General features: G+C 42.5%; 1 protein-coding gene across 2 annotated transcripts; it reads left to right on the top strand.

The window, feature by feature from the left end:
• The first annotated feature begins 3175 nt into the window (after window positions 1-3175).
• LOC123163791 (disease resistance protein RGA2) lies at window positions 3176-7663 on the top strand. Of its 2 annotated transcripts, none has more exons than XM_044581171.1 (3): window positions 3176-3310; window positions 3610-7100; window positions 7390-7663. In XM_044581171.1, exon 2 carries the CDS (start codon window positions 3637-3639, stop codon window positions 7090-7092), a length of 3456 nt encoding a protein of 1151 aa, XP_044437106.1. In that variant the 5' UTR covers window positions 3176-3310; window positions 3610-3636; the 3' UTR covers window positions 7093-7100; window positions 7390-7663. The 2 variants fall into 2 exon arrangements, with proteins under 2 accessions (XP_044437106.1, XP_044437107.1); XM_044581172.1 differs by lacking the exon at window positions 7390-7663 and having other exon boundaries at window positions 3610-5349; window positions 5471-5741.
• The last annotated feature ends 3484 nt before the right edge of the window (window positions 7664-11147 follow it).

Below are 11147 nucleotides of genomic sequence, written 5' to 3' on the forward strand. Positions count from 1 at the left end.
GAAGATAAAACCAAAACGAAAATAAAAAAAAAAAGAAACAAAAGAGAAAATAAACGAAAAAGAAAAAACCTATAAGAAAACGTGCCAGAAAAACAACCGGAAAAAAACCGATTCGGGCCAAAACCGGGAGAAACCACCCATCCCTACTTAACCGCTAACGGGCCGGGCCCAGATTGCGTCGCTCGCGCCTGAACCTGTGCGTTTCCTCGACAGTTTGCCGCAACGTGCGTCACATAGGATATTCCGCGGAAACACGCACCGCCCGCTGCCCAAATGTGTGGTCTTTGGCCGGCCCATGTGCTTCGGCAGGGTGCCCCTTTTTTCTGTTTGTCTCTATCATTGCTTCTTTCATGTGTCTTTTTTCTCCATTTTTATTTTTTCTTCTTTAATTAAATTTTCAGACATCAATTTTTATATGATTTTGAAAATTGCTCTGATTTCAAACTGTTCACAAATTTAAAATGTCCCCTGATTTCAAAGAAAGTTTCAAATTTTACAAAATATTCACGAGTTTAAAAATGTTCCAGATTTCCAAAAGTACAGCAATTTTAAAAAAGTTTTTAGAAATTTGATAAATTTTCATTAATTCAAATGAATTTTCATGAATTTTTTAAAAAATGTTGCTGATTAAAAAAATATTCGTGAATTTTAAAAATTATTCCCAAATATTTGAAAAATTGTTTGTCAATTCAAAAAATTCCACGAATTTGAAAATGTTCAAGAACTCCATAAAATTTCACGAAGTAAAAAAGAAATCAAAATTTAAAATATTTATGAATTTCAAAAAGGTCACAAATTTTAAAAATGTTCGTAATTTTTGAAAATATTATAAAATGATTTTTTTTGTGATTTTCAAAAAAAATTGTTGAACAATGAGAGTTCAAAAAAATGTTGGTTGTGACTATCAGTCCATCTCCAAGACACAAGGTGTACACTAGAAGTACAATAATGTTTGGATAATGAGTTTTCTGTTTTTGAATTCTTTAGATTGCTTACCACATGTGTTACCAAGTGGCTATTAGTCCATCTCCAAGACTGAAGATATATCCAAATGGTTTTATGTTCCTTTATCCTGTGAAATACTCCCTCCGTCCTATAATATAACACCGTTTTTGACACTAGTGTAGTGTCATCTCATGATTATATGGACGTCTAGGGAAATCATTCTGCTGTGCTTCGTGTATTGAATAACATTTACTTTCATTTCTTATTCTAAACAACGAAGATTCACAACATGGTGAAATTGAAGGAAACATGGATTTTTTTGAAGAAATATGATACAATGGTATCTTTGTGATTACAAAAACGCCAAATCGGAGATGGGTAAGGATTTCTCTTTTCATGTTCAGAACCCTCTGCCCCCTCTTCTCCAATCTGTCATGTAAGATACCTCAGCTATAAACAATCTGTCTTATACCCTCATACAATATTGTGATGCTAGTCTTATTCTGTATTTAAATTTCTCTGCTTGTTAGCCAACATTTAGATCCCGCGTCGACGGTGACAGCGCATGGCAGCGGCAAACTCCAGCAAGCCGCGGTCCAGCCTGAGCCCGAGCCTAGCCAAGCCGGGCCAGGAAGATCGGATCATTGAACCGCCGGTCTGGTCCCAGGCCGACTTGCTCCTGGCGGTCTAAAGGACAGCTCAGTAAGGGAACGCACCTGACCTGACTGTGTCCATCCTTAATATACTGACCCATAATGGTCCCGTCATCCTACTTTACCTAGACAAATGGAGTGGTTGATGAGCTGAAGATGGCAGGACTCGGTGCCAAGCAAGTATGTCTTCCAACATGCAGGCCGGCAGAGGGTGGTTGTTGACGGGAACCTATCGATCAGTTAAATCTAATTGTAAAGTTGGCAGGATGTGTAGCTAAGAGACGAGGTAGCAGGTTGGAAGGGATTGGATTTAGAATTCACAATGCCATCATCGTAGAAAATGTAACCAGACTGCAACGGTATAATGTTTCTAGGAAGCTTCCTGTGCCTTTCCAGCATAGTTTTAAATAGCCGGCTATAGCTCGCTATAGCCCGCTATATAGCCTTTTCAGCAGGGTGCCGTTAAATGGTCGCCTTCACAAATAGCCTGCTATAGCCCGCTATATGTCTGCTATAGCTCCGCTATACCTGGTTTGAAGGCCCTCCGCTACTTTTCCATAGTCTGCTATTTAAAACATTGCTTTCCAGCAAGTTGGAGCCGGCCTACGTATTTTCTGTCAACTTCCGGAGCAATTTCCAGCCGTTTTGTGCTATATGGCTATTTATGTAGCTCCTTCATCTCTATCTTGACTCCACGGTCTACACTCTACACCCGGATCGATTCACCTGTGAAAGTGAGACACATTGTGAAGACACATAAAGCCCTGATGACCGTAAAATTGATCTATACCATACCTCATTGTGCAGCCATGGAGGGAAACGCCAAAGGAGGTGACATAGTTCGGCAAACCGTAGCATGCTGCTTGCACAGGAAGAATTCCAGCAAGCGAGGATGGGACATTCTCTAGCAATAATGCAATATAGAGTGCGAGGGAGGATGAGAAATCTGGTTTGGAAACTGATATTTGTTTTCTCAAGCTATATTTTTGCCCTGCAGATGCCCTTTAGTTTACTTACGAGCCCCTGCAGCCCTCATTAAAAACCACTTTTTGGTTTGGTGATCTACACTCTAGATGAAGAAGTTAGTGCGCTAAACAAAAATCTCAGTTAGAGACCCGAGTTTTCGTTTTGGACTGAAAAGAATTGATGCAGCTAATACTTCCACGCAGAAATTTCTTCGTGCTTATGAGATTCCTTGTTCTCAATTTGTCCTGCAGCAGTAGCCAACAGAAGAAAAATTAAGTATGAAAAATTTGAAGTTACATCACAAAAGATAAAAATGATACGGATCAATTACCATGTCCATGTGCCGTGCCTCCCATCTAGTGCGCCATAGAACAAGTGACAGATAGAAAACAATGTCTTGCCCATCCGTGCTGAACCAGTCTTCGCAGCAGTTGGATGCATGTTATTTATCTCTACACTTATTGTCCTACGTGCAAGTTATAAAATGATGCATGCCAATTCTTTATATATGCAAGTTGCAGAAAATTATAGAAATATTAAACAATAGTGGCGCATAGTTGCAAATAAATGAGGGACCACTGGTAGATACACGTACCAGTCAATATACAGCTCTTGGATTCCTTGATCTTATCTCCATTTGCTTCCATCCTCTCTCCAGCAACCTCCCATAGTGAGGTGACGAAACGAGCACCAGTATCGTCGCTCTTTCACCAATTTGGACAAGATCAGTTTTAGGTGTTCTTCAGGTGAATTCTCTCTTCAATCCTTGGCCCTGTTTTGCTCTTCTTCGATTGTTCTTCCTGTTCTGTTCTTTTAGCTGTACAGTATGTATCAAAAGGTATGTAGAAGAGGGATGTACCTATACAAGAGCTAAAAGGTAAGCTATTGTAGAATTAAGAAAAAAAAGTAAAATAAAACAAGGATTACGAGGTGGTAAGCCATGCTTTGAAGCTAGGAGTATAATGTTTCCTGCCTCCATAGGATTTACAAGGTTGTTCGTGTTCTGTCGGTGCTTAACCTCTTTTTTCTTCTTTCATATGTGCAGTTTCTTGTTCCTCCAACCTGCAAGATCATGGCAGAGTCGCTGCTTCTCCCTCTGGTGCGCGGTGTGGCCAGCAAGGCTGCAGGCACACTCGTGGAGACGGTGACCCGCATGTGTGGCCTTGACGACGACCGCCGAACGCTAGAGCGTCAGCTGCTAGCCATCGAGTGCAAGCTGGCCAACGCCGAGGAGAGGAGCGAGACAAATTGCTATGTCGAGAGCTGGATGAAGGAGCTCAAGTCCGTCGCCTACGAGGCCGACGACGTGCTCGACGACTTCCAGTACGAGGCACTGCGCCGCCAGTCTAAGATTGGCAAGTCCACTACCCGCAAGGTACTTGGCTACATCACGCACCGCAGCCCATTGCTCTTCCGGTTTGAGATGAGCAAGAAACTCAAAAACATCCTTGAGAAGATCAATAGGTTGGTTGAGGAGATGAACAAGTTTGGTCTGGAGAATTCTGTCCATAGGGAAGAGCAGCAACATCCTTGGCGGCAGACGCACTCCAAACTGGACAACTCTACAAAAATATTTGGAAGATATGATGATAAGGAGGTGGTAGTGAAGTCGCTGCTAGACCAGCAAGAAGAGCAGAAGGTGCAGGTGCTGCCCATCTTTGGGATGGGAGGTCTTGGCAAGACAACTCTCGCTAAGATGGTGTATAATGACCAAGGTGTCCAGCAACATTTTCAGTTGAAGATGTGGTACTGTGTGGCCGACAACTTTGATGCCATTGCTCTATTGAAATCTATCATTCAGTTGGCTCAAAATAAAAGATGTGAGATGTCTGACACCATTGAGCTGTTGCAAAAGCAACTTGAGGAAGTCATTGGCCAAAAAAGGTTTATACTTGTGCTTGATGATGTGTGGAATGAAGATGAGAGGAGCTGGGAGGATGTCCTGAAGCCTCTTTTGTGTTCTCTTGGTGGACTAGGAAGCGTAATAGTCGTCACAACTCGAAGCCAGAAAGTGGCCTCTATAATGCAGACCCTTCGACCCCATAAGCTAGCATGTCTGAGTGAACAAGATTCTTGGGAATTGTTTGCACAGAAAGCATATAGCAACGGAGTAGAGCAGGAGCAAGCAGAGTTGGTCAGCATTGGCAGACGTATTGTCAACAAATGCAGGGGGTTGCCTCTTGCTCTCAAGACAATGGGTGGATTGCTAAGTTCATATCAACAAGTACAAGAATGGAAGGCCGTTGAAGAAAATAATATTGGGGATAATGTTAGAGGCACAGATGAGATCATGTCTATATTAAAGTTGAGCTACAGACACCTATCATCTGAAATGAAGCAATGTTTTGCATTTTTAGCAGTTTTCCCCAAGGACTGTGAGATGGACAAGGACATCTTGATCCAGCTATGGATAGCAAATGGTTTTATTCAAGAGAAGGGAACAATGGATTTGACACAAAGAGGAGAATTCATTTTTGATGAGCTGGTTTGGAGGTCCTTCCTCCAAGATAAGCAAGAGTTCAGACAACATTTGAGTATAGGAAGTTATGTGAGTATTAACTGCAAAATGCATGATTTAATGCATGATCTAGCAAAAGATGTCACAGATGAATGTGCAAGTATAGAAGAACTGACTCAGCAAAAAGCATTGTTAAAAGATGTTTGTCACATGCAAATGTCAGATACTGAATTGAAACCAATCAGTGGGTTATGCAAAGACAGAACATACCTCCGCACTTTATTAGCTTGTTCAGAATCACACAAGGATTTTAAAGCGTTGCTACAGGTATCAGCCTCACTAAGAGCATTGAAGTGCTTTGCTTCTTCATTTGTCGTTTGCAAGGCCATAAATGTAAAACATTTACGGTATCTTGACCTCTCTGGGTCTAACATCGTTAGCTTGCCAGATTCAATATGCGAGTTATATTACTTGCAAACACTGAGGCTCATAGAATGCCAGAAGCTGCGGTGGTTACCAGAAGACATGGCAAGACTAAGAAAGCTCATGCATCTTTATCTTTCTGGTTGTGGTAGTCTCGAAAGTATGTGTCCCAACTTTGGTCTACTGAACAACCTTCACATATTAACAACATTTGTTGTGGATACTGGAGATGGCCTTGGAATAGAGCAACTCAAAGACATACAACACCTTAGCAATAGGTTGGAGTTGTTCAACCTGAGCAAGATAAAGAGTGGGGGGAATGCAAAAGAAGCCAATCTCAGTCGAAAGCAAAATCTAAGTGAGTTATTGTTCTCTTGGGACCAAGAAAGGTATGATAAGCCTAATGATGTGGAAGAAGTGCTCCAGTGTTTAGAACCTCATAGTAATATCCAAAAGTTCGAGATACGTGGATATGGTGGCCTACAAATATCACAATGGATGAGAAAGCCTCAGATGTTTAACTCCTTGAGAGAACTCGCAATGTCCAACTGCCCAAGGTGCAAGAGTATACCTGTAGTATGGCTCTCGGTCTCTCTAGAGACACTGTCGTTACGGAGGATGGATAATCTGGCCACATTATGTAATAATTTTGATGTGGAAGCTGGAGGACGCATTACCCCTCTACAAATGTTCCCAAGGTTGAAGAAGATGGTGTTGTTTGAGTTAGCAAGCCTGGAGATATGGGTACAAAATAGTGGGTGGGAGCCTATCGACAGCTTGGTAACGTTCCCGATGCTTCAAGAGCTAAGGATCGAAAATTGCCCCAAGCTTGCAAGTATTCCAGTGATCCCCATTGTCAGCGAGTTGACAATAGTTGGGGTTCACAGTACTGCAGTGGGTTTAGTTTTTACGAGGATAGATTTGGGCTCCTGGCCATTTCTTGACAGCTTAACCCTTGGGTCTCCAGAAAACATGCCCATGTTGTCTCTAGAGACCCAAAATCAAAGATATCTTGGAAAAATGAACCATTGGAGTCTAGTTTCCCAAAGTCAAAGATCTCTTAAAAAGCTTAAGCGTTTGACTCTGGAAGGGCCCAACAGCTTGGTCACAAGCTCCGGATCGTACAGATCACAACTTATGTTTCAGAAATGCTTTCAATTCGTGGAAGATCTGACGATTGATAGATGCAGCAATCTTGTCCGCTGGCCAACAGAGGAGCTCCGGAGGTTGGATTGTCTTCGTGTTTTGCGTATCACTTCTTGTATGAACCTGGAGGGGAACACTTCATCGTCTAATATGAAAACCCTTCCGCTGTCCTTGGAGGAATTAATGATTGCATACTGCTATAGAATGGTGGCACTGCCTTCGAACCTTGGAAATCTTGCCAAGCTGGTGCATCTCCATGTGAAGTTCTGCAGTGGTCTTAAAGTGCTGCCTGATGGGATGTGTGGCCTCACTTCTCTTAGGGATTTGAGAATTTGGGGTTGTCCAGCTATGGAGAAATTCCCGCATGGTCTCCTGGAGCGGTTGCCAGCCCTTGAATTCTTAATCATAGGACACTGCCCGGAGTTGCAAAGACGATGTAGAGAAGGTGGAGAGTATTTCGACTTGGTGTCCGTTGTCCCACATAAATCAGTATCCACATGAGTTCCCTGGTAAATAATCAATCCCCCTTCTTTCTAATGTTTCTCGCATTGAATTCAGTAACAACATGCCATGCTAATCAATCCTCCTCGCTAGGGAAGGTTCGTTCCATCTGTGTTTAATTTATCCGCAGCAGTGCTCAAATCAACTGAGCACAGCGCGCTCTGTTCTGCTGCACAAATAAATATTCAAATTGCTTAAAAAATCGAATGAAATTGCTTAAATGACACTAGTACTTAATCCAAAGCCATGCTTAAGACTTGCCAGAACTCGTATACTAATTTTTCCTCATACCTACAGGTAATAATTTCTGAGAGCATCCACATCATGAAGGAAGCAACCACCAAAGTCTTTTTTTAGCAGATGCGGAGAGGAAGATCTGGATGCAGCAGAGGGTTGGAAGCCTGAATATATCTGAACGAAATATTGTTGCTTCATCTCAAGTACTTCCTGTAACTGCTTATAGTGTTAAGCTTTTAACTGTGGCTGTGGAGTGTTGTGAACATATGCTACTAACTGTTAGCAGATGCCCCCATCTGCAGACGTCAAGCATATCAACCTCGTATTTTCCTCTTGCATAGCGTATACCACCACCCTCATAATCAACCTGGTTACTTATCTGGCAACCTTCTTCCGCAGGACAACCACAAGTCCCCAATTCTTTTTCAACCTAAAATCTGCAACATCTCTGCTCAATTTATACCAAAGAGTGCTCAAATCAACTGAGGTCACCTACATAGATATATGTCGAAATTGCTTAAATGACAGAGCTACTTTTTTTTACATCAAAAAATGACAGAGCTACTTAATCTGAAGCCACGAAAAAAAATGGTTCGACCGCATGAAAAATCAATATCCCTTCTGCCTCATCAAATTCGGCGGACGATTATATTATATACTCCCTAGTTGATACTCCCTCCGTCCGGAAAAGTTTGTCCCTCAAATGGATATATCTAGCACTAACTTAGTGTTAGATACATTCATTTGAAACACAAGTTTGGGACAAGCTTTTTTGGAAGGAGGCAGTAGCACCCAAATGGTAACGCGATGATTCGGTTTACCTGCAGACTGTAGCGGGTTGGAATTTCTGAAAGACTCCACCGCATGAAGGAAGCGACGAGCGAACTGTGAGAGGAGGCCTCGCCTCTCTCGTCCTCCCCCATCTTTGCCGCTGTGCGCGCCGCCCCGACCTGGAGGGGGCAACCGCCGTCTTCCTCGCCGGAACGCACGCCGACGGGAGAGAGGGAGTGCGGGGGACGGCGCTTCGGCGGTGGAGTGAGCGAGATGCGGCGACAGTGCCGAGCAATGAGACGACAGATCTGGACGGACGCAGCAGAGGCCCAATAGACCAACCGGCACAAGGTGGATCTGAAGCCTTCAAGAATTAGCAGGCTGGGCTTTGTCATTGTTTGTTGCGTTTTTTCTATCCCAAAAAATAAAATATTGTGGCTATAATATATTAAACACAAAGTGAAAAAATATTAAACACGTGTTGAGCATTTTTTAAAATTTCATGAACATTCTTTTAAAAAGTGCAACACTTGTTAAGTGTTAAAACATTTTTAAAAATGGCACACACATTTTTGTTTGATACGAATGTTTTTTCTAAAACTACAAGAATAAGTTTTATAAATTTTTTGAACATTTTTTTTGAAATATCATGAAAACTTACTTTCAAACATGCAAACATTTTAAAATTTCATCAATATATTTTAATTGGCACGGGCATTTTTCAGAAATTACCAGACAAAATTTTAGATTTTCATCACTATTTTTGAAAAATGTCATGACCAAATTTTGAAATGAGTGAAAAAAATTTAGATGAAGCGATTCTATTGTTTTTGAATGATGTTAACATTTTTTTACGAAGCTCAAATATCTTTTGAACTTCGGACATTTTTTAACTTCAAAAAAAAATTGCGTGAACAATTTTTACGAATCTCAAATATTTTTTGAACCTCGAACATTTTTTAACCTCAAAAAAAGTAAAATTGCGTGAACAATTTTTTACGAAGCTCAAATATATTTTTAATAAGCGGCAAAACTTTTTAAATATAAGTAAATTAGTTTCTGTAATACATATACTCAGAATATTTCGAAATATAAATAAAATTTAAAGAATAAAACGAAAAAGGAAGGAAGGAAGGAAGGAAGAAAGAAACTAAACTCTTTTCTTTAGGGGAAGAAACTAACTAACTAACTATGAACTCTTGTCTGTTCGAACTAATGGGCTGGCCCACTACAATGTAGGTTGAGGCGAGTCGTCCATTTATTTGGGCCTATCCACAAGTTTCTGCCCATCAAGTCCCACTATTTTTCAGGCCTTAGCCAAATACTTTTTTTTATATGGTAATACGTGTCCAATTCATATCATAAAGATTAAAGTACAAGTCACGAAACAACCGACATAACAAAACTGAAAAGATAGCAAAACATCTCTGAGCTTGACACCAACGCCATCGTCTGCCTTCGGCACCACCACAACAGCCACCGAAGAAAGAATGACAACTCACCTCCTCACCCGAGCTCGACACGGCTTCATCGCTGATATGTAACTTTGCAGACCTCCAAGGTGACTCACCAAAAGTGAATGCCCTTGTCGTTAAACGGATCAGACCAGGGAAACACCCTGGGCACGCCATCGAATTCCAGATCTGACACCCCACCACGACTAAGACGCCGAAGGAGAAAATTATACCTGCCATCCACGAACCACGAACCCAGCACATGTTTCATCTTCCATATGTCGTCGATGTAGATGCATCCGCTCCTGGACTACCTCCCGAGCTCCGCGCCGGCGCTGGAGCAAACACCGTCGCAACGGCGGAGCCCGAGAATACAGGTCCACGACGAGGATGGCCCGCCGCCACACCATCCTTATTTGAACAGACTGGTTTCCAAATTCATCCCAACCATAGGACCGATGCCCTCATTAGGGAAAGATCCAAAAAATCTTTACTCAACGCTGTGATCATCGCCGCCAAAATCAAGACTATGAATAACCTAAAAACCTAAACTATGAGGAAGTAAAAACGATACACACGCGTGGATCCGATGACCCCCCCTCACCACCAACGACCGAGGTCGCCGGCAGAGGAGCCGCCGGAGGACGTCGCCGGGAGATTGGCCTCTCCTGGCGGCGACTAGGGTTCCAGCCGCCAGGGACGATACGAAAACGTCTAGTTCTTACAATCCTTCGCATCGCCTTAGCCAAATACTCTGGGTACTCGGCTTTCAGTGTTATTCCTGTAGTGGATACAGTAGTTCACTGCAGCTAGCTGTAGGAGTGTCAGGTTTGTGTAAAGTGTATTTGCATCAATTAATTAGTTACTGCTAGAGTGTAGTACCGGCCCAACAAAACCGCTTTGGATGTATACACATGCTGTTTCTTGTAAGCAAAGTCGACAAGGCTTCTAGTCCGTGGTATTGCATGGATGCAGCAAATAGTGCACTAGCTATAGATGGAACTACACGTATAAAAGTGCAGGTAGACAGATTATTAAAATAAATTGCAGCGGTGATTTTCCTCTTCGAAAGAGACCCGGAGAAGAATTCGGTCTTTTGCTTCATCTCTGTCTCCAGCTCGCATGGTTTCTTTTGTGGCAGCGGCGATTAAATCCTCAATAGTATAACCCCACACTGAGACAAGATGCATCGGCCCTAGCACGCAACGCCAACTTGTTTCTGATGATCGCGGATGGCATCGGTGATGACACCGACGTACTGTATTTTCCAACCAAAGGTGCACCCATCCTAACTAGCATGCATAAATAAAACTTGGCCTTGCGTAAAATTACATACACTAATAGAAAAAACCCCATTCGTCCCGGTTCGTGAGGGCCATTTGTCCCGGTTCATGAACCGGAATTAAAGGGTCGTCATTAAAGCCCTTGTCCCTTTAGTCCCGGTCCGCCCAGAAACTGGGACAAATGGGGCTCCACGTGGCTGCTGCCGCTTGCCCGGGCAGGGGGGCCTTTTGTCCCGGTTGGTGCCACCAACCGGGACCAAAAGGCTTTCACGTGTCAGCATTTCAGGGGGTGGATTTTTTATTTTTATTT

Source organism: Triticum aestivum, chromosome 7D (assembly GCF_018294505.1).
Source record: "Triticum aestivum cultivar Chinese Spring chromosome 7D, IWGSC CS RefSeq v2.1, whole genome shotgun sequence".
In the NCBI taxonomy this organism is placed as follows: domain Eukaryota; kingdom Viridiplantae; phylum Streptophyta; class Magnoliopsida; order Poales; family Poaceae; genus Triticum; species Triticum aestivum.

Excerpts from the sequence above, each read along its gene's own strand:
- LOC123163791 (XM_044581171.1), top strand. The coding sequence starts at position 3,637 with ATGGCAGAGTCGCTGCTTCTCCCTCTGGTGCGCGGTGTGGCCAGCAAG.